Raw genomic sequence first — 22,500 nt, forward strand, 5'->3', positions numbered from 1 at the left:
CCTCCCACCAGAGCAGGTTGCTCCAAGCCCCCTCCAACCTGGCCTTGAACCCCTCCAGGGATGGGGCAGCCACAGCTTCTCTGGGCAACCTGGGCCAGGCTCTCACCACCCTCACAGCAAAGAAGTTCTTCCCCACATCTCAGCTCCATCTCCCCTCTTTCAGTGTCAAACCCTTCCCCCTCCTCCTAGGGCTCCCCTCCCTCATCCAGAGTCCCTCCCCAGCTTTCCTGGAGCCCCCCCCTTTAGGGACTGGAAGGGGCTCCAAGGTCTCCCCGGAGCCTTCTCTTCTCCAGGCTGAACCCCCCCAACTCTCTCAGCCTGTCCTCCCAGCAGAGGGGCTCCAGCCCTCCCAGCATCTCCATGGCCTCCTCTGGCCCCGCTCCAACAGCTCCATGTCCTTCTGCTGTTGGTGGCCCCAGAGCTGGAGGCAGCACTGGGGAGGGGGTGTCTCCCCAGAGCGGAGCAGAGGGGCAGAATCTGCCTGGCAATCCCAGGCACAAATACAGGTTGGGCGGAGAATGGCTGGAGAGCAGCCCTGAGGAGAAGGACTTGGGGGTGTTGGTGGATGAGAAGCTCAACATGAGCCGTCAATGTGCACTGGCAGCCCAGAAAGCCAACCGCGTCCTGGGCTGCATCAAGAGAAGCGTGGCCAGCAGGTCACAGGAGGTGATTCTACCCCTCTACTCTGCACTCGTGAGACCCCACCTGGAATACTGTGTCCAGCTTTGGAGTCCTCAACGCAGGAAGGACATGGACCTGGTGGAACGGGTCCAGCGGAGGGCCACGAAGATGATCAGAGGGCTGGAGCACCTCCCCTATGAAGACAGGCTGAGAGAGCTGGGGTTGTTCAGCCTGGAGAAGAGAAGGCTCCGGGGAGACCTGAGAGCAGCCTTCCAATATCTGAAGGGAGCTACAGGAGAGCCGGAGAGGGACTCTTTGTCAGGAGATGTAGTGACAGGACAAGGGGTAATGGTTTTAAATTGGAAGAGAAGAGATTTAGATTAGATATTAGGAGGAAATTCTTTGCCGTGAGGGTGGTGAAGCACTGGAACAGGTTGCCCAGAGAAGCTGTGGCTGCCCCATCCCTGGAGGGGTTCAAGGCCAGGCTGGATGGGGCTTTGAGCAACCTGGTCTGGTGGGAGGTGTCCCTGCCCAGGGCAGGGGGGTTGGAACTCGATGATCTTTAAGGTCCCTTCCAACTCAAACCATTCTATGATTCTACTCCCCCCCCTCGCCCTGCTGGCCGCGCTGCTGGGGATGCAGCCCAGGATGTGGGGGGCTTTCTGGGCTGCCAGCGCACGTTGCCGGCCCGTGGCCAGCTTTTCCCCCCCAGTACCCCCAACAACCCCAGTAACACTTGTGCCGAATCTCTTGGAAACGCCCCTCCAGTTGTTCTTCCTGCGCTCGGTTCACGTTCGCGCTTTGTCCTTCCTCCTCCTCGTTCCAGGTACAGCAATGACGTTACGTCGCTGCCCTTTCTGCTGGAAATCCTCACGGTGCTGCCAGAAGAGGTTCACAGCCGGTCCTTGCGCATCGGGGCCAACCGCCGGACCGAAATCATAGAAGATCTGGCCTATTATTCCAGCACGGTCATCTCTCTGTTGGTAAGGAGACCGAGCGGTGACCAAACCCTGGTCAACTGCTAAAGAAACTCATGCGGTTTCTTCTCCCCCCTCCACATCACTGACCCAGATCATTCCAGGTTGGATCTGTGTGGAACAAGCTGATTTTCTATATTTTGGTTCCAAGCAGATCAAATTCCCAGTCGGGTCCCTCTTGTCTTCAGTCTCCTGGACCGTTGGTTCCAGTAGTTGGTCAGGACTGGATTCCTGCCCAGGCTGGGGGGGGTGGTGGTGGTGGTTTGGGTTATTTGAGGGTTAAACAAGAAATTATTTCAGCCTGTTATAGGGCTCCGTGTGTAGATCTCTAGATGTTCTCTAGATGTTCTCTAGATGTTCTCTAGATGTTCTCTAGATCTTCTCTTGATCTTCTCTAGATCTTCTCTAGATCTTCTCTAGGTCCACACATCTCTCTCTATATATATCTTTTAGAAGAAGGGCATTCAGGTACTTAGAACTGTGGTTTCTCCCTCTTCTCGTGCCTCTTCCAAGCATCAGTATGTACCTAATTCCTGGCCGTTGTGTGACAAGCCAAAGTCATGCATTTAGAATCATAGAATCATCCAGGTTGGAAGAGACCCTTGGGATCATCGAGTCCAACCATCTACCCTACTCTACAAAGTTCTCCCCTACACCATATCCCCCAACACCACATCTCAACGGCTCTTAAACACATCCAGGGATGGTGACTCAACCCCCTCCCTGGGCAGCCTGTTCCAATGCCCGACCACTCTTTCTGTGAAAAATTCTTTCCTGATGTTCAGTCTAAACCCACCCTGCTGGAGCTCGAAGCCATTCCCCCTCGTTCTGTCATTAATTACCTGTGCGAAGAGACCAGCACCAACCTCTCTACAGTGTCCTTTCAAGTAGTTGTAGAGAGTGATGAGGTCTCCCCTCAGCCTCCTCTTCCTCATACTAAACAGTCCCAGCTCCTTCAACCGCTCTTCATAGGATTTGTTTTCCAGGCCCTTCACCAGCTTCGTTGCCCTCCTCTGCACTCGCTCCGGCACCTCGATATCTCTCTTGGATTGAGGTGCCCAAAACTGGACACAATATTCCAGGTGTGGCCTCACCAGTGCTGAGTACAGGGGCACAATCACCTCCCTGCTTCTGCTGGTCACGCTATTTCTAATACAAGCCAGGATGCCGTTGGCTTTCTTGGCCACCTGGGCACACTGCCGGCTCATATTCAGCCGCTTGGCAATTAGAACCCCCAAGCTCTTTAGCTCTTACTGGCCAAACAGAGAGACTCTCCAAGAACGAGACTGTCGTGGGCCCCAAAACAGGGCAGGTTTGGGGAGCAGAGAGCGAGCGTTGAGGTGAATGGCTTCAGGGACTGAGGAGAAACGTTCCCTGCTGGCTCCTTCCTCTCCGGAGACGCTTCTCGTGCTCTTGAGTCTCCTTTGAGCTCAGCGAACGCGTGGCCAACCTGATCCCTGCCCCGGGCTTTTAATTGCGGTGCCTTGTCAGCGGCCGTCTCCCCGCTCCCGGTGCCCCACGCTGGGCTCTGGGGTCTCCGTGTCTCTCCCAGTTGCCTCCCTCGCGCCTTGCTGGTCCATCTTCCTTTTGGTGTTCCCTGTGGAGGCCTGGGAAGGAGGCGTCGTTCTCTGAAGTTACTCCGGGAACTCTGACGGAAAGGAGATCGTGATGATCAAGGACGCGTCGGGACACAGAGCTGAGCTGCGTCCTCTGCTCAGGTCTGCCTTGAGAAGACTCTTTTCGCAGAATCACAGACTGGCAGGGGTTGGCAGGGACCTCTGGAGGGCACCCAGTCCAACCCCCTGCCAGAGCAGGGTCACCCAGAGCAGGTCCCACAGGAACATCTCCAGGCAGGTTTTGAATGTCTCCAGAGAAGGAGACTCCACCACCTCTCTGGGCAGCCTCTTCCAGGGCTCTGACACCCTCACAGCAAACAATTTCCTCCTCATGGTGAGATGGAACTTCTTATGTTCCAGTTTGTGCCCGTTCCCTCTTGTCCTGTCCCTGGGCACCACTGGAAAAAGCCTGGCCCCATCCTCCTGACACCCACCCTTGAAGTATTTAGAGGCGTTGATCAGATCCCCCCTCACTCTGCTCTTCTCCAGACTCAACAGACCCAAGTCCCTCAGCCTTTCCTCAGCAGAGAGATGTTCTAGTCCCATCAGGATCTTTGTGGTCCTCTGCTGTACCCTCTCCAGCAGTTCCCTCTCCTTCTGGAACTGGGGAGCCCAGAACTGGTCCCAGTGCTCCAGCTGTGGCCTCCCCAGGGCAGGGCAGAGGGGGCAGGATGACCTCCCTCCACCTGCTGGCCACGCTCTTCTTGATGCCCCCCAGGATGCCATTGGCCTTCTTGGCCACCGGGGCACATTCCTGGCTCATGGTCATCCTGTTGTCCACCAGGACTCCCAGGTCTTTCTCCTCAGAGCTGCTCTCCAGCAGGTCACCCCCAACCTGTGCTGGTGGGGGGGGTTATTCCTCCCCAGGTGCAGCACCCTATGCTTGCCCTTGTTGAAGTTCATCAGGTCCCTCTCCGCCCAACCCTCCAGCCTGTCCAGGTCTTCTACATCACACTTCCATCGCTGGGTGGCAGCACAGCCTTCTGGTGTGTCAGCCACCCCTCCCAGGTCTGTGTCATCAGCAATTTAAGCTGTTTCCCAGCAGAGGTCCATGCTGTTCCCACCCACCACCATTAGGGGAGCTCAGTTCCACGTTTTCCTTGGGCTTCCTCCTCTTTGACCGACTCCTCGCTCGCTTCTGGAACTCTTGTCACCTTCCTGGAGTCCCTGCGCCTTGCCTACCCCTCCCAGCCATCTCCAGCTCTTCCTGGGAGGGCTCGGAGAAGTCCGGCTGTCACATCGGTGAGACAGGACACGTCACCGCGCTCCGGTGGCTCGCAGCCGTGCCGTACCGGAGACGAGGAGCGCCCGGGGCCGTAGCCTTGTCCTAAAACTCTCTGCTCAGACTTCTCTGCGTCTGCCTGGAGCTTTCCTGGTAAATCCCAGCACGAGGTGTTTGAACCACCTGCCTGAAGAGCAAAATTAAGGGGTTTGGGGTTTGTTTTTTGTTTTTGGTTTTTTTTTTTTTGTGTAGGAATTGAATTAAATTCCATTTCTTGGGTTAAAAAGCAGGGTTTTAAAAAATTGTGCAGGGACCATGACAAAGTAGGACCTTCCACCTTCAGGACTGAACTGTCAAGCGAGGAGTGAGGATCTCTGGAAGATCTCCTTTGTAGGATTGCTTGGCCAGTCTGGGCTCTCTTCTGGGAGAAGGGGGTTTGGGATCCTCCTCTAGGTCCTGCCCCTCCACCCGTCCTGGGATCCTCCTCTAGGTCCTGCCCCTCCACCCGTCCTGGGATCCTCCTCTAGGTCCTGCCCCTCCACCCGTCCTGGGATCCTCCTCTAGGTCCTGCCCCTCCACCCGTCCTGGGATCCTCCTCCAGGTCCTGCCCGTCCTGGGATCCTTCTCCAGGTCCTGCCTGTCCCTCCATTCCTCCTTTCCCTCACCGTGGTGAGGTCAGGGCTTCCCCTTGGGTTAGGTTTTGGGTGAGGACACTCTTGTGCAGCAGAATGGTTTGGCCATCACTGGAAGGACATTGCGATAGCGTCTTGGGGGTGTCCTTGAGTAGGTCCAACCCTGGGGAGCTATCTTCTCTTCGGCAGCGCTTGTTATGTGGTGAGGATTATTCAATGGATGGGGCAGGGACACCTCCCACCAGAGCAGGTCGCTCCAAGCCCCCTCCAACCTGGCCTTGTACCCCTCCAGGGATGGGGCAGCCACAGCTTCTCTGGGCAACCTGGGCCAGGCTCTCACCACCCTCACAGCAAAGTTCTTCCCCACATCTCATCTCCATCTCCCCTCTTTCAGTTCAAAACCATTCCCCCTCCTCCTATCCCTACAGGCCCCGCTAGAAGGTTTGTCCTCATCTTTGCTGTAGGCCGTGGAGGAGTTCTCGATACCAATTGTAGAGACTCCAGGAACTTCCAAAAGTTCTTTATTATTTTGCTTAGAATCATAGAATGGTCAACATTGGGAGGGACCTTTCAGATCATGGAGTCCAACCATCAACCCAACACTGACAAAACCCACCACTGACCCATGTCCCTCAGCACCACGTCTGCCCGGCTTTGAAATCCCTCCAGGGATGGTGACCACCACTGCCCTGGGCAGCCTCTGCCAAGGCTTCACAACCCAATATCCAATCTAAATTCCAACGCTGGTGGAATCGCCCGTTGGGAGTCGGGGTCCTAAGCGGTTCTTCCTTCTCCTGCCGTAGATGACGTGCGTGGAGAAAGCGGGCAACGATGAGAAGATGCTCATCAAAATCTTCCGGTGCTTGGGGAGCTGGTTCAACCTGGGCGTCCTGGACAGCACCTTCATGGCCAACAGCAAGTTACTCTCACTCCTCTTCGAGGTGCTGGTGAGTATTTCTCTTGGGGAAAGGAGGTGATGGGGAACCCTGGGTGCCAGGAGGGTGTCACTTGATGATCCTCCTTCTGTCCTCCTTGGAGGACCTGGGGAGAGCAGCAGAAGCAGCGCAGAGTCATGGTCTCCCACGGGTCTCTTTGCTTCCCGTTACCCCGGGACAACACGTGAGGAATGTCTAGCATTGGCTGGTCTCTCCAAGGTGGGACCAGAAGCTCTCTTGGAGGCTTCCCTCCCTCTGCCTGTGCGCGTGGCCTTCAGTTCAGGATTTGTGACGTGGGGACAGGACTGATGGAGGGAAAGCATCAGCAGAATTTTTAGAAGTAAACAAAAAAGCGTGTGCATGTGGTTTTTTTTTTGGTTATTCCGTGGAGGAAAGAGACTCCGTGGCTTCTTCAGGGTTATTTTTTCGTGCCTATCTTCTATTTTGACCCCGAGAACGTGTGCTTAGAGGTGAGCACCCTTCCCTCTTCGCGGGCAGACAGGGAAAGACTCCGATTTCTCTCCCGAGCCGCTGCTGCCCCCGCCAGCAGCCATCACATCACGAAAAAAAACTCCAAAGGCCATTTAATCTCCTGGTTCTACCTTTTCTACTAATCCTCACTGGGAAACTAGGGAAGTGTGGGCTGGATGAGGGGACAGTGAGGTGGCTTGAGAACTGGCTGCGTGACAGGACCCAAAGGGTAACGATTAATGGAGCAGGTTCAAGCTGGAGGCCTGTAACCAGTGGTGTCCCCCAGGGGTCAATACTCGGTCCAGTCCTGTTCAACATATTCATCGGTGACCTGGACGAGGGGACCGAGTGTATCCTCAGCAAGTTCACTGATGACACCAAACTGGGAGGGGTGGCTGACACCCCGGAGGGCCGTGCTGCCATCCAGCGAGACCTGGACAGGCTGGAGAGCTGGGCAAGGAAGAACCTCATGAGGTTCAACAGGGAAAAGTGTAGGGTCCTGCACCTGGGGAAGAAGAATGTCAGGCACCAATACAGGTCAGGTGTGGACCTGCTGGAGACAAGTTCTGAAGAGAAAGATCTGGGAGTCCTGGTAGACAGCAAAATGACAATGAGCAAGCAGTGTGCTCTTGTGGCCAGGAAGGCCAACGGAATCCTGGGCTGCATAGGGAAGAGTGTGGCCAGTAGGTCGAGGGAAGTCATTCTCCCCCTCTACTCTGCACTGGTGAGGCCACAACTGGAATACTGCGTCCAGTTCTGGGCTCCCCAGTTCAAGAGGGACAGGGAACTACTGGAGAGAGTCCAGCGAAGGGCAACGAGGATGATTCAAGGATTGGAGCATCTCCCTTATGAGGAAAGGCTGAGAGAGCTGGGACTCTTTAGCCTGGAGAAGAGAAGGCTGAGGGGAGACCTTATCAACGCTTATAAGTATCTCAAGGGTGGGTTGAAGGAGGAGGGAGCCAGACTCTTTTCAGTGGTTCCCAGTGACAGGACGAGGGGCAACGGGCACAAGCTGGAACATGGGAAGCTCCATTGAAATATGAGGAGAAACTTCTTCACAGTGAGGGTGCCAGAGCCCTGGAACAGGCTGCCCAGGGAGGTCATGGAGTCCCCTTCTCTGGAGATCTTCAAGCCCCACCTGGATGCAGCCCTGAGTGATGTGCTCTGGGCAACCCTGCTTTGGCAGGGGGGTTGGGCTAGATGATCCCTAGAGGTCCCTTCCAACTCTAAAAAATTCAGTGAAATTCAATAATCACCGATTCTGGAGCCCGTATTAAGCCAATATTAAGCTCCAGCGCAGGCAGGACCCAGGTTCTGGTTTTTCTGTGACGGTGAAACATTCGGAGCAGAATAAAAGATTTAACGTCTGAGAAATGGCCGTTTCTGGCCATGTCCATGGGTTGCCACCGCGGGCGCCAGGTCTACTTCGGAGCAGGCGCAGGCTTTAAAAGAGAGAGAATTTGGGGCCCTTGCTTCAAACCCAATTGTTTGATGGGGCTCTGGGCAAAACACATTCGTGGCTTTAAGAATCGAGGAGCTTTGGCTCTAAAAGTTGTCTGTTGTTGAAGAAACTGCGTCTGTTTAATACTAAAAATCGGTATTTTTTTGGTTTCATTTGGTTTTCTTTCCAGATTTTCGATAAAACAATATTTTGCTCCTTTTCTGACTTTTTCACCTTGGAAAATTACCCACGGAAGGTGTTTGGGGTGGGTTTTTTTGGCCCCGTGTGGATGCGGGAGAGCGGAAGGGGCTGGCGGAACGGGGAAGGTGGGAGAATCCCCCCGTGGCTTCAAGGAGCCGACAAAGAGAAAGGAGGAATTCCCAGAGAAAGGAGGAATTCCTGGAGGAGGGAGGAATTCCCGGAGGAGGGAGGACTTCCCAGAGGAGGGAGGAATTCTCGGAGGAGGGAGGTTTCTGCGGCTGTGCTGCCCCGGACCCATGACCCAGCAATTGTCTGTCCCTCCTCCCCTCGTTAGACGGGATCCCTCATTTGCATTTGCTCCGAGGGGCTGATTTAATTAACGACGGAAGCAGATGAGGCCTCCCGGTCGGTGGGAGAAGGAGCAGACGATCTTCCTGCAGGGACCCGGCTCCCGAGCGATGCTGCAGCAGAAACCCATCTCCTCCAGCCCAAAATTATAAGCCTTTTTGTGGTGTTAATGTCACTTTTGAACCTTTTTCCCTCCCTCCTTCCGCCTTCGCGTGGGACCTTGGATTGTTTTCCAGATGCGTTGGGATCTCCTTTAAAGGACACGGGCAGAGCGGCTGCTCCTTTGTTCCCTTCGCTGTTTGCTCTCTCCTCCTCCTCCTCCTCCTTAATATGCCGGTCTCTGCTCCCTCCTTAATTACTCAGGGCCATTAAGGCGCTCGTTAAATCAGCCTTGCACAACCGCTACAAACATCTACCAGGAGGGACCCAAAATCTGCTTTTTCAGCCCCAAACTGTCACAGGGAGAAATATTTTTCACGTGCTCAGGAGAAACCTCCTCTCCTCCTTCACCGAGGACTCGGGGATCCCGACGGGTCCCTTCCAACGCCGGGATGTTTGAGGATTCAATGACCCAGCCAGGATGACGAGCAGCACGATGGCTTATTTCCTTCCCAGATGGATTTCGGTTGGGGTTTTTCCTCCTGCGGTTGCTTCTCCCGAGGAAGACTCGGTGGGATCCCACCTTGGAGGGTCCGCTTTGACCTTGAGCGTCCGCGCTGGTGGAGCAGCAGAGGCTTTGGAGGGTGGTTGGGAACGTGTTGGTGGGGGGCTGTGGCTCTGCAGAAGCTCTACAAAGTATTCCAGGGACCACAAAAGACCAATTTTTCCATTACCACCTCGTTTCCTCTGTCATCACCGGGCTCTTCCTCTTGTTTTCTTGCAGCAACAGGACAAGACGTCGTCCAACCTCCACGAAGCCGCTTCCGACTGCGTCTGCTCGGCCCTCTACGCCATCGAGAACGTGGAGACCAACCTCCCCCTGGCCTTGCAGCTTTTCCAGGGCGTCCTCACCCTGGAGAGTGCCTACCACATGGCCGTGGCCCGCGAGGACCTGGACAAGTAAGTCACCACGGCCGTGCCCGCCGGGGAGGGCGAGGAGCCGGTAATTAATTCCCTGTCTCCCTCCGTGGTTATTTTTGGAATCCGCTGTGTTTGCCTTCACTCTGAAGCCTCGTATGCAAATTTCTGGAATGATGACAAGTGACAATATTGAGAGCAGCCCTGAGGAGAAGGACTTGGGGGTGTCGGTGGGTGAGAAGCTCAACACGAGCCGGCAACGTGCGCTGGTAGCCCAGAAAGCCAACCCCATCCTGGGCTGCATCCCCAGCCCCGTGGCCAGCAGGGCGAGGGGGGGGATTCTGCCCCTCTGCTCCGCTCTGGGGAGAACCCCCCAGTGCTGCCTCCAGCTCTGGGGCCACCAACAGCAGAAGGACATGGAGCTGTTGGAGCGGGGCCAGAGGAGGCCACGGAGATGCTGGGAGGGCTGGAGCCCCTCTGCTGGGAGGACAGGCTGAGAGAGTTGGGGGGGTTCAGCCTGGAGAAGAGAAGGCTCCGGGGAGACCTTGGAGCCCCTTCCAGTCCCTAAAGGGGGGGGCTCCAGGAAAGCTGGGGAGGGACTCTGGATGAGGGAGGGGAGCCCTAGGAGGAGGGGGAAGGGTTTGACACTGGAAGAGGGGAGATGGAGCTGAGATGTGGGGAAGAAGTTCTTTGCTGTGAGGGTGGTGAGAGCCTGGCCCAGGTTGCCCAGAGAAGCTGTGGCTGCCCCATCCCTGGAGGGGTTCAAGGCCAGGTTGGAGGGGGCTTGGAGCAACCTGCTCTGGTGGGAGGTGTCCCTGCCCAGGGCAGGGGGTGGAACAAGATGATCTTTAAGGTCCCTTCCAACCCAAACCATCCTGTGATTCTATAACAAACAGCTTCCTGGTCCTGACTGTGCTGATTTGTGCCCGGGTGGGGGCTTTGGCAGAGTGGGGGTGTCACCAGGCTCGGCTCGGTGGGGTGCTGGGTCTTCCTGGCAGCGGTGGAAGTATCCCCCGGTGCAGCTGATGCGTTGCCAGCCTTAAAATAGAGTTTAGAAGCGACCTGTGGTGGCTCCTGCTGCCTCCTCCCTACAGATGTCCGTACCTGGCCCAGTTATTCCCCATGGAGACGGGACTGGATGGGTGTTTTCTTCTGCCGATGTTGTCTTTTGGGTCAAGCCTCTTCTCCTTAACCCTCTGCTGAGCCCCTCCACAGGTCCTCAAAAATGGACAATTTTTCCTTGCTCCGATTCCGAGGTTTTTCGTTCTTCTTCCGCCGCAGCTATTGCGTCCCTGGTTAATCACTGAGCGCCATTCAGCGCTCCCTCTCCCTTTTTTTTTTTTTTTTTGATTGTGGCTGCCGCTAACGAACAAACGTAGATGAGATGGGTCCCGAGATGGGACTGGACTTCAGTAAGGCCTTTGACACGGTTCCTCACAACATCCTGCTTGCCAAATTGGAGGGATACGGATTTGATGGGCGGACGGTTCGGTGGATAAGGAATTGGCTGGATGGTGGCACCCAGAGGGTGGTACTCAATGGCTTGAAGTCCAGATGGAGAGCAGTGACAAGTGGTGTCCCTCAAGGGTCCATGCTGGGACCAGTACTGTTTAACATTTTTATCAAAGACATAGAGGGATTGAGAGCACCATCAGCAAGTTTGCAGATGACACCAAGCTGTGTGGTGTTGTCGATACACCAGAGGGATGGGATGTCATCCAGAGGGACCTGGACAGGCTGGAGAGGTGGGCCCAGGTGAACCTCATGAGGTTCAACAAAAGCAAGTGCAGGGTCCTGCACCTGGGAAGAAACAATCCTCGGGATAAATACAGACTGGGGGATGAGGTATTGGAAAGCAGCCGTGAGGGAAGGGACTTGGGGGTGCTGATGGAGGAGAAGCTGGACATGAGCAGGCAATGTGCTCTCGCAGCCCAGAAGGCCAATCACATCCTGGGCTGCATCAAAAGAAGTGTTGCCAGCAGATCCAGAGAGGGGATTCTGCCACTTTGCTCTGCTCTGGTGAGACCTCACCTGGAGCACTGTGTGCAGGTCTGGAGCCCTCAATATAGAAAGGAGATGGACCTGATGGAGCGGGTCCAGAGGAGGGCCACCAAAATGATCAGGGGGTTGGAGCACCTCTGCTGTGAGGACAGGCTGAGGGAGCTGGGGTTGTTCAGCCTGGTGGTGGAACACTGGAACAGGTTGCCCAGGGAGGTGGTTGAGGCCCCTTCCCTTGAGATATTCAAGGTGAAGCTCGACGAGGCCCTGGGCAACCTCGTCTAGTTGGAGATGTCCCTGCTGACTGCAGGAAGGTCGGACTAGATGACCTTTGGAGGTCCCTTCTGGCCTGGACCAACCTATGAATCTATGGGTCTAGACCCTCCCTGGCACCAAACCGGTATTTCTTCTCCCAAAGCCTGTCCCTCGCCCACCCTTTTTCCAGTTTAACCAGCTTCTGCCCGACACTGGGATCCCCTCTGCTCCCTTTCCTCCCGCTGAGAAAAATCAGGATGGCTCCGGTCTATTTATGGTGAACCCCTGGTACCTTTTCTAGCCCCTTTCTTTCCAAATTCCATACATTTGGGAAAAAATGAGGTAGGAACTTGCTTTAACTGTGTTTGCCAGACCCTCTGTCCCCGTTGCCGGAGGCCAGCGCCCGTGGTGGCTGGGGTGGAGGTGTCACCATCCCTGGTGACCCCAAGACCATCCGTGGAGCTGCAGGACATGGTCCGGTGGCCCGTTGTTTGGGTTTTTTTTGGTTTTTTTTGGCTCTGGGGGTGGCCCCCTCTCCTTTCTGCTTCAAGGCACAGCGGTTCCCCCCCCCCCCCCCCGAGACCAATGGCTTATCCCGGACCTCTCCCCAAATCCCTGATAAGGGATTTGGGGAGAGGTCCGGGATAAGCCACTGGTCTCCCCCAAAATCCCTGATTTGGGGTGGCTTTATCTCCTTGTCTTGGGAGGTTTTGTCGCCTCCCAACCCTGTGCCCTTTTTGCGGCCCCGGGTTCAGAGAAGTTTTCTCAGGTGCTGGGGCGGGGCGGGGGGGGGCCCAGTATGAAAATTTCATCACCAAAAAAAGAAAGAAAGAAAAAAAAAAAGCCAAGTTCCCCTATTTTAAGTGTTTCCCAACCCCTGATGGAAAGTTAAAGCAGAAGTTGGTATTTCACGGGCTGCGAGGAGGCCCCGGGGCGCGTTACCTGCTGGGACCACATCTCCCTGGAAGATCTTTAGATCTTTCTGACTTGTGTCCCGTGGGGTTTTTTTGTTGTGGGTTTTTTTGGTGGTTTTTTTTTTGTTTTTTGGTTTTTTTTCTGCTTTCTTCACCAGGGTGCTCAATTACTGCCGTGTTTTCACCGAGCTGTGCGAGACGTTCCTGGATAAAATCGTTTGCACGCCGGGGCAGGGGCTGGGTGACCTACGGACCCTGGAGCTGCTGCTCATCTGCGCCGGGCACCCGCAGTACGAGGTGAGGGAGCTCTGCCCGCCTTCCCCCCGGCCCCCCACCCTGTCCCCAAAGACCCAAATCTCACTTTGCCGGAGATGAGTCAGTGGAAAAACAAAACAAAACAAAACAAAAAACCTTGCTCTCGTCATGCCACGTGGTGGGGAACCTTCGGTTCCTCCGAGCTGCTGGCCCTGGGACGCCTGCTCTGGGTTTGCTTGTTCAGCCTGGAGAAGAGAAGGCTCTGGGGAGACCTTGGAGCCCCTTCCAGTCCCTAAAGGGGCTCCAGGAAAGCTGGGGAGGGACTCTGGATGAGGGAGGGGAGCCATAGGAGGAGGGGGAAGGGTTTGACACTGAAAGAGGGGAGATGGAGCTGAGATGTGGGGAAGAAGTTCTTTGCTGTGAGGGTGGTGAGAGCCTGGCCCAGGTTGCCCAGAGAAGCTGTGGCTGCCCCATCCCTGGAGGGGTTCAAGGCCAGGTTGGAGGGGGCTTGGAGCAACCTGCTCTGGTGGGAGGTGTCCCTGCCCGGGGCAGAGGGGTGGCACTGGATGGTCTTTAAGGTCCTTTCCATCCCAAACCATCCTGTGATTCTTCCAAACCTGTTAATTTACCCCTCTACTCTGTGCTCGTGAGACCCCACCTGGAATACTGTTTCCAGCTTTGGAGTCCTCAACACAGGAAGGACATGGACCTGTTGGAACGGGTCCAGCAGAGGGCCACGAAGATGATCAGAGGGATGGAGCACCTCCCCTGTGAAGACAGGCTGAGAGAGCTGGGGTTGTTCAGCCTGGAGAAGAGAAGGCTCCGGGGAGACCTCAGAGCAGCCTTCCAATATCTGAAGGGAGCCTCCAGGAGAGCTGGAGAGGGACTCTTTGTCAGGAGATGTAGTGACAGGACAAGGGGTGATGGCTTTAAATTGGAAGAGGGGAGATTTAGATTAGATATTAGGAGGAAATTCTTTCCTGTGAGGGTGGTGAGACACTGGAACAGGTTGCCCAGGGAAGCTGTGGCTGCCCCATCCCTGGAGGGGTTCAAGGCCAGGCTGGATGGGGCTTTGAGCAACCTGGTCTGGTGGGAGGTGTCCCTGCCCATGGCAGGGGGGTTGGAACTCGATGATCTTTAAGGTCCCTTCCAACCCAAACCGTTCCATGATTCTATGGATTAACCCCCCAGCTGATTGGTGCCTGCCTTCAGTGGGTGAGGTCCCTTTGCGGAGGGGTCGTCCTGGGCCATGCTCCCTTCCCGTGTAAGGTCCCAGCAGGATGGGGGTGCAACCACTGAAGCCATGGATGGGATGTGGGTTGGGATGAGCCGGTGTCCTCTCCAGGACTGGGTTTTCCAGAAGCTTCCAGAACCTGAAAGTTCATCAGAATCAGGAACCATCAGGCGAATTAGCCAAGGAGTGATGGCTGCCGTGGTGGGGCTTGTTTGTGGTGGAAATTGAGGAGCAACTCTTCATTAGGGCTCCAAGGTGCTCACCTGGGACTCGGTGGCTCCTTTAGTCCCCTTTCCAGGTCCATTGAGCTCCATCTCCCTTGGGCATGACCGTGGCCTGTGCCAGCAGCGCGTAGGAGGAACTGAAACTCCACAGCTGCTCCTGAAAAAAAATCTGCACTCGTTTTTCTGAGCGATGTGGTTTAGTGGTGGCTTTGTCAGTGTTGGGTTGATGGTTACACTCGATCTCCAAGGCACCTTCCAACCCAGATGATTCTTTGAAGGTCTCTGGGTGGGGGAAACTCTTCTACCCGTGGGGCTCTGGTGGGTGACGGTGGCAGCAAAATGCCTCCGGAGCGTCTTGGGGCAAGGTTGGGGTGACGTGAAACGAGGTGATGTGATGCGAAAGGAGGTGACGGTGATGTGAGACGAGGTGACGGTGATGTGAGACGAGGTGACGGTGTGAGACGAGGTGACGGTGTGAGACGAGGCGACGTCCGCGCTCCGAAGCAAGAGACGGTTCTTAACGCTTCAAGGTTAATTTTGCAGAGGAGAGGTTTTCCTCCTGAGGGCTGGCGGTGGCGGGTTCTGGGATTAACTGGGTGGCTTTCAAATCCCTTATTGTACAGAGGAGAAGGGGGGAACCCGTCCACCTTCCACCATGGCACGACGAAGCAGCACCGATGGAGAACCCGTGGTGCCCCACCGACGCTGCAGCAACCCCTGGAGAAGGTTTCTCCATCGGTGGGGCAAAAAAAAACCCAACTCCCTCCCCCCCACTCTGTTGCTAACGAGATGCTGGATTTTTCTTCCTAACCAGGTGGTAGAAATTTCATTTAACTTCTGGTACCGGCTGGGGGAGCACCTCTACAAGACAGACGATGCCGTCATCCACAGCATCTTCAAAGCCTACATCCAGCGCCTTCTCCACGCTCTGGCCAGGCACTGCCAGCTCGACTCGGACCACGTAAGGGCTTTGTTCCCTCCGCTGGCGGCGGGGCGGTGGGATGTCTCCGTCCTCCCCGCGCTGTGGGGCTCCGCGGGTGAGAGTTGTGCAGCGGCGGTAACGGCAGAGGGAGGACCGAGAGTCATTAAAACCGCTGTAAAATGGCTTCTCTTAAGTCGGCTCTTGTTCTAACGGAGCTTTCTGGGGGCTGCGGGATGACCCTCTCCTTCAAATTCCCTTGGGTGGCTTGATCCTGGGGAGAGAAGGGCAGGAAGGACCCATCCCTCCTCTCAAACGCAATCCCTTGTCTCGTCCCACCTGTGGGAGCCGGGATTTTTCTCACCCCCTCGCTCTCCCTCCTCTCCTTTAGGAGGGTGTCCCGGAGGAGACGGACGACTTCGGGGAGTTCCGGATGCGGGTCTCGGACCTGGTGAAAGACCTCATATTCCTGGTGGGGTCGGTGGAGTGTTTTGCTCAGGTGGGTTTTGGGGAGCGTCACGAGGAACACCCTCATCCCTCGCTGTGCCCAAGCCCTGGTGGCCTTTGGGGGCGGGGAGGAGGTCACACAACGTCGTCTTCCTCGTGTGCTGAGGAGGCGCCCGTGTCTTGAAGCAGGTGGTGGGGACCCTGGTGGGAGAAGCGGGAGGTTCTCACACTTTGGGGAAGGATATTCTGGCCCCAAAATAGCGGGGTGGTCTGTGGAACTGGGAGGGGGGGGGGGGTTCTTCAGGTCCGTGCCTGGAGTCTTGGTATTTGAGGTGTGACGGGGTGGGATTCCTGCCCTCCTGCCCCCCACCTCTCCCCCCCCCCACCCCACCCCACCCCGAGCTGTGTTTTTTGCAGCTTCTTCTGTGAGCCCTTCTCTTTCTTGCAGCTCTACGCGACTCTGAAGGACGGGAATCCCCCCTGGGAGGTGACGGAAGCCGTCCTCTTCATCATGGCCTCCATCGCCAAGAGCGTTGACCAGTGAGTGTGGACCATCCCTGAGGGCTTAGGGGGTCAGGAGTTTTGTGGAGGCGCCGAGAATATCCTAAGGATATTCCGAGGAACGTGCTTTTCCAGGCAGGAGCATTTAAAAACCAGGCTTTATTTCAGATAGTCCTCAGCGAACCTGGGGGGCAGCAGCCCTTGCTGATGGAGCCACCCCGAGGAGCGAGGTCTCCTCTTCCTGGCCAGGAATATGGATCCAGGGTGGAGCTGGGAGTGCGTGAAGCAGTTGGACCTTCTCGGGTCTCTGATATTCACAGGATCATGGAACGGTTTGGGTTGGAAGGGACCTTCAAAGTCCATTTAGTCCAACTCCCTACCATGGGAAGGGACATCTTCAACTGGATCAGGTTGCTCCAAGCCCCCTCCAACCTGGCCTTGAACCCCTCCAGGGATGGGGCAGCCACAGCTTCTCTGGGCAACCTGGGCCAGGCTCTCACCACCCTCACACCAAAGAAGATCTTCCCAATTATCTGGTCTGATTAGACTTTAATGCCACAGACTTTGTTCTCCCGGGTAAAATTAGGGTAAAAGTTCATCTCCCCTCCCTTTATCTCCTGAAATCAAAACATTTTGGCCTGGGCTGGTTATTTGGGGGGATCCTTCCACGTCCAGGTCCCTCCACCTTCGGGTGGAGTTGTTCCGGATATCTTTAGGGGATGGTTAAATCCCTTTCTGGAAGCGCTTTTCCTCCCCCCGTTAGTGGTTGTGGAAGCATCCGCGGGGCGTCCTCCAGCGCGGTGGGACAGCCCCACTGGGAGTACTGGCTGCCCCTTCCCGGGGGGGCTGGAGGAGCCACCACCATCCCCACACGCTCCCTGGCTCCCCTTATCCAGGTCAGGGCCGCTCTGCCTGGTTTTTATCTTCATTTTTTCTTCCTGCTTTGTTTTTCCGAGAGCTCCGGCCTCCCGTGGCCTTGTGCCGCTGGAGCTCGGGGGGGGGGGAGTCGGAGCGTCCCGTGAAATTCTCACTTGCCCCTTGGCTCCTCGCCTCGTGCTGGGCTGGGGCAAGCGGTGCCGGGCGAGCCCGAGCCCCGCCACCATCCTGGACTGGGGACTTGCCCAGTTCCCACACTGGGAACAGGCTCCTCTGGCTTTAATTAGCTTTGTTCTTGTGCTTTGATGGAGATACCGAGTTCCTTCTCCTCTCTTTGCTGGAGCCGGAGGCTGCCGCGGGTCCCAGCTCCTCCGCGGGGTTTGCCCGGCTGATCCTGAGCGACACCAGAGTCTCCATCGTGTCCAGTTAAACCGGTTGCTTGGTGGAAACAGGCTGGGACGCGCCGTGGGGTTAAACTTGGCTGCTTTTTTTGTTTCCCTGCAGGGAGAACAACCCGACGTTGGTGGAGGTGCTGGAGGGGGTGGTCCGACTGCCCGAGACGGTGCACACCGCCGTCCGCTACACCAGCATCGAGCTGGTGGGAGAGATGAGCGAGGTGGTGGACAGAAACCCCCAGTTCCTGGGTGAGTCACACAATCACAGACTGGGTTGGGTTGGAAGGGACCTTAAAGATCATCTTCTTCCAACCCCCCTGCCCTGGGCAGGGACACCTCCCACCAGAGCAGGTTGCTCCAAGCCCCCTCCAACCTGGCCTTGAACCCCTCCAGGGATGGGGCAGCCACAGCTTCTCTGGGCAACCTGGGCCAGGCTCTCACCACCCTCACAGCAAAGAACTTCTTCCCCACATCTCAGCTCCATCTCCCCTCTTTCAGTGTCAAACCCTTCCCCCTCCTCCTGTGGCTCCCCTCCCTCATCCAGAGTCCCTCCCCAGCTTTCCTGGAGCCCTAATTAGGGACTGGAAGAGGCTCCAAGGTCTCCCCGGAGCCTTCTCTTCTCCAGGCTGAACCCCCCCAACTCTCTCAGCCTGAATTTCCCTTCTCCTGCCCTGCCGATGCCGGACACGCCACCCCCCTGCCCCGGCCCTTGGGACACCCCCCCCCCCGCCTCACCCCGTTTTTCTCCCGCGCAGATCCCGTGCTGGGTTATTTGATGAAGGGTCTGTGTGACCGGCGACTGGCCTCGGCGGCGGCCAAAGCCATCCACAACATCTGCTCGGTGTGTCGGGACCACATGGCCCAGCACTTCAACGGGCTGCTGGAGATAGCCCGCTCCCTCGACTCCTTCACGCTCTCTCCAGAGGCTGCCGTGGGGCTCCTCAAGGGTGAGTACGGATCAAGAGTCCCCCTCCCATCTCTCCTGGAGCCCCCCCCCGCCTTGAGGGACTGGAAGGGGCTCCAAGGTCTCCCCGGAGCCTTCTCTTCTCTCTTCGGCTCTCTTCTTGAGCCGGCAGTGTGCCCAGGTGGCCAAGAAAGCCAACGGCATCCTGGCTTGTGTTAGAAATAGCGTGGCCAGCAGAAGTAGGGAGGTGATTGTGCCCCTGTACTCAGCACTGGTGAGGCCACACCTGGAGTATCGTGTCCAGTTTTGGGCACCTCAATCCAAGAGAGATATCGAGGTGCTGGAGCGAGTGCAGAGGAGGGCAACGAAGCTGGTGAAGGGCCTGGAAAACAAATCCTATGAAGAGCGGTTGAAGGAGCTGGGACTGTTTAGTCTGAGGAAGAGGAGGCTGAGGGGAGACCTCATCACTCTCTACAACTACGTGAAAGGACACTGTAGAGAGGTTGGTGCTGGTCTCTTCTCACAGGTAATTAATGACAGAACGAGAGGGAACGGCTTCAAGCTCCAGCAGGGTAGGTTTAGACTGGACATTAGGAAAGAATTTTTCACAGAAAGAGTGGTCGGGCATTGGAACAGGCTGCCCAGGGAGGGGGTCGAGTCACCATCCCTGGATGTGTTTAAGAGCCGTTTAGATGTGGTGTTGGGGGATATGGTGTAGGGGAGAACTTTGTAGAGTAGGGTAGATGGTTGGACTCGATGATCCCAAGGGTCTCTTCCAACCTGGACGATTCTATGATTCTATGATTCTCCAGGCTGAACCCCCCCAACTCTCTCAGCCTGTCCTCCCAGCAGAGGGGCTCCAGCCCTCCCAGCATCTCCGTGGCCTCCTCTGGCCCCGCTCCAACACCTCCGTGTCCCCCCCAAGCCCTTCTGGGCAGGGCTGCTCCCCATCCCTCCATCCCCAGCCTGGGCTGGGACCGGGGGCTGCCCCCACCCAGGGACGGGACCCTGCCCTTGGCCTTGTTGAACCCCGTGAGGGTCACAGGGACCCACTTCTCCAGCCTGTCCCGGTCCCTCTGGGTGGCCCTCAAGAGCTCGCTTGGGGCAGGAGGGAGGAAAAGATCCTTCCTGGGTTTCTAAGCTATTGCTAGCCCTGCTCTGAAGTTGAAATTTGGGAAGGAAACAGTTGAAACGCTCACAGCCCAGTTAGCAGCTGGTCAGTGTGGTGTCCCAGCACGTGGGAATGGGCTGCACGGGGTGGAAAATGGCGAGTGTTTGCCATTTTAGAGACAGTTTGGGGCACGAGAATGTAGTTTCTCAGCTCCAGCCTGCAGTCGCTGAGCCCTTGGGCATCGTGTGTCCCTTCAGCCGGGGAGGTGCAGGACTCGTGTCCTCCCTTAGAGATTCCCAATGGATCCCAGTGCTTCCCAAACCTCTAAAAACTTCCTCGGACCTTCTGGTGCTGCTGGGCAGGGCCGAGGACGCTGCGGGGGACACGCTGGGGTGTCCCCAGATGCGTCCCCTCTGCCTTCGGATCATCCGGACGCCGACATTCCTTCCTCCTTCCCGCCCCTCAGGAAGTATTTTGGCGTCTGCTTTGACCAAAGGGTTTGACCAAGCTGTGGAGAACCATCTCCTGGTCCCCGCCTTGTCCCCAGGGGTGGTGCCACCAACGCTCCACGTGCTCCCTCAACATGTTCCCCCTCTTTTGTCTTCCAGGGACGGCTCTGGTCCTGGCCCGGCTGCCCTTGGAGAAGATCGCGGAATGCCTCAGCGAGCTCTGCGCCGTGCAGGTGATGGCGCTGAAGAAGGTATGTCCCAGTCGGAGCTGGGTCAACCTGCTCCTCCCTCACTGGTTTGGAGTGGGGACAGGTGGGAGGCCACCGAGCTGCCCGACGGCTCCATCTCTGCCCGGTGGCTCGATCTGCTGCGGTGTCCTCTAACGGCAGAGGAGTCCAGGACCTTGTGCCCGAGGTCCCTCCTGGCTGGAGGAGCGTGGAGTGGCTTCAACGGGAAGGAAACGGTCCCCAAAAATCAGTTTTATGTGGGCAGGAGCCAAAAAACCTCCCTGAACCCACCTCGAAGGTGGCCAGCTCCGGGATGGAGAACGTGGGAGCTCGACTTCCCCGTGGGGCAGGTGGCCCCAGAAGGTCACCTTCTGGTTGTCCCCAAAGCCGTGGTGGCCGCAGTTGACCTTTCCGTGCAGATCCGGGACGAGGGAAGGGCAGAGATCTCGGAGGGTGACAGGACGAGGGAGGGCAGCCTCCAGAAAGGGACGTGCGCGTCGTGTCCCCCCCCTTGTCTCTCCAGGGTGACCCGTAGCCGAACGAGAGGGTCTGGAAGAGGGTCTGGAGGGTTCTGGAAGCTCCCCTGAGCAGCCCTCACCCCTGTCCATGCTCCTCTTCCACCTCGGGTCCTCCCGAGACCCCTTTGAGCCAGGATCGGGGGTGGGGGGGGGATGAAAAGAGAAGCCCCCTCTGGGTTTTGGGAGTTGCCTCCGTGCGTGTGGGACTCCCCCCCCCCCGGCACAACCTTTGGGGGAGATCCCTGCTGTGTTTCGGGGGGGAGGTGGAGGTTCTGCTTGTTTTGGGGGTCCAACCTCTGGGACTTTCCCGGTCCCGAGTTTTCTTCGGGAATCGGGGCTGCCTGCGCTCCCGAAATCCCATTGTTTTTAATTATTATTATTTTTTCCTCCTCGTTTTCCAGCTGCTCTCTCAGGAGCCAAGCAACGGCCTCTCCTCAGACCCCACCGTGCCCCTGGATCGACTCGCCGTCATATTTAGGTGAGGGGGGGGTGGGAGGGGGGTGGGTTTCGTGGCTCGGAGCTGCTCACCTTGGCGGGGGGGGGGGGGAGCGGAGCGAGGCTCAAAACCCAATTAGCGAGGGCTCGTTTAGCCCCGACCCCGAGAGGAACGAGCCGGAGCCGCTGCTTCACCCAATTCCAGGCTCCCCGGCCCCTCTCTGCTCCCCTTTTCCGCAGCCTCGGGGTTCCAACCCTCCCTCCCCCCCCCTTTTCTCACTTTTAAACCACAAAACCGGACTGTTTAGTAAAAAAAAGAAAGGGAAAAAAATGATAATAATAAAATATAATAATGATCCTTTTGCCCCTTCTCCGCTTCTCGCAGACACACCAACCCCATCGTAGAAAACGGGCAGATCCATCCGTGCCAAAAAGTCATTCAGGAAGTAGGTGGGGGATTTGGGGGGAAGGAATTTCTTGGGAGGGGGGCGAGGGGGGGGGAATGGATAAGAGAGGAGGGGGGGGGTGGTGTCATTCCCAGCCCTGGGGGAGAGGAGCTGTTGGGGGGGGGGGGGTAACCAGGACTCCCGCCCCCCCCCCCCCTCCTGGAAGCAGGGAGTGATGTGGTTGGGGGGTGGGAATTTGGGTCTTCAAATCCCTGGAAAAAAAAAAGGGGGGAGAGAGGGGCTCTGGAAATGTCCCATGGTTTCTCTGTCCTGGTGCCCCCCCCCCCAACCTGCCCTGGAACTGGGAGGGGTGTCAACCCCCCACCCCACCCCCCCCCCCCGAGCTCTTCCCCCCCCCCCTTTTATAAAGTTAATTTATGGGTCCTAAAAGCGGGTGCCTCTTGTTTTGGGGGGACCCGAGTGGCGTCTGTGAAGGGACGGGGGGGGTGTGTGTGTGTGTGAGCTGTGTGTGTCCCCCCACACACACAGTTTGGGGGTTAACCCCTGTGTGTGTCATGTGTCGTGTGTGTCCCCCCCCACCACCACCACCACCACTCCCCAGATCTGGCCCGTGCTGTCGGAGACCCTGAACAAACACAGTGCCGATAACCGCATCGTGGAGCGCTGCTGCCGCTGCCTGCGCTTCGCCGTCCGCTGCGTGGGCAAGGGCTCCGCCGCGCTGCTGCAGCCACTCGTCACCCAGGTACCGCCGGCGGCACGAGCGTCACCTCGGGTGGGCCCTGGAAACCTCCAAGAGGGGTTAGGTGGCCCCTGGGCTCCATGAAAAGCGTTAGGAGGCTCCTGGACTCCTCCAAGAGGTCTTAGGAGGCCCCTGGACTCCTCCAAGAGGACTTAGGAGGCCCCTGGACTCCATGAAAAGGTGTTAGGTGGCCTCTGGAGTCCTCCAAGAG

At 57.0% G+C, this 22,500-nt stretch overlaps 1 protein-coding gene across 6 annotated transcripts in view; it reads left to right on the forward strand.

Moving 5' to 3' along the window:
• The window catches only part of TNPO3 (transportin 3), a 43,373-nt gene that overhangs the window by 13,324 nt on the left and 7,549 nt on the right, over positions 1-22,500 (forward strand). The window contains exons 4-16 of one of the 6 annotated variants that reach the window (XM_074166400.1): positions 1,448-1,604; positions 5,872-6,015; positions 9,348-9,523; positions 12,807-12,945; positions 15,176-15,322; positions 15,672-15,779; positions 16,176-16,267; positions 17,609-17,748; positions 18,255-18,446; positions 20,123-20,214; positions 21,110-21,186; positions 21,529-21,589; positions 22,152-22,292. In XM_074166400.1, coding sequence (XP_074022501.1) covers positions 1,448-1,604; positions 5,872-6,015; positions 9,348-9,523; positions 12,807-12,945; positions 15,176-15,322; positions 15,672-15,779; positions 16,176-16,267; positions 17,609-17,748; positions 18,255-18,446; positions 20,123-20,214; positions 21,110-21,186; positions 21,529-21,589; positions 22,152-22,292 — 1,666 coding nt within the window. The remainder of the gene's footprint in view (positions 1-1,447; positions 1,605-5,871; positions 6,016-9,347; positions 9,524-12,806; positions 12,946-15,175; positions 15,323-15,671; positions 15,780-16,175; positions 16,268-17,608; positions 17,749-18,254; positions 18,447-20,122; positions 20,215-21,109; positions 21,187-21,528; positions 21,590-22,151; positions 22,293-22,500) is intronic. The other 5 variants (XM_074166416.1, XM_074166440.1, XM_074166407.1 and 2 more) reach the window with 5 other exon arrangements.

Source organism: Numenius arquata, chromosome 2, assembly GCF_964106895.1.
Source record: "Numenius arquata chromosome 2, bNumArq3.hap1.1, whole genome shotgun sequence".
Taxonomy (NCBI): domain Eukaryota; kingdom Metazoa; phylum Chordata; class Aves; order Charadriiformes; family Scolopacidae; genus Numenius; species Numenius arquata.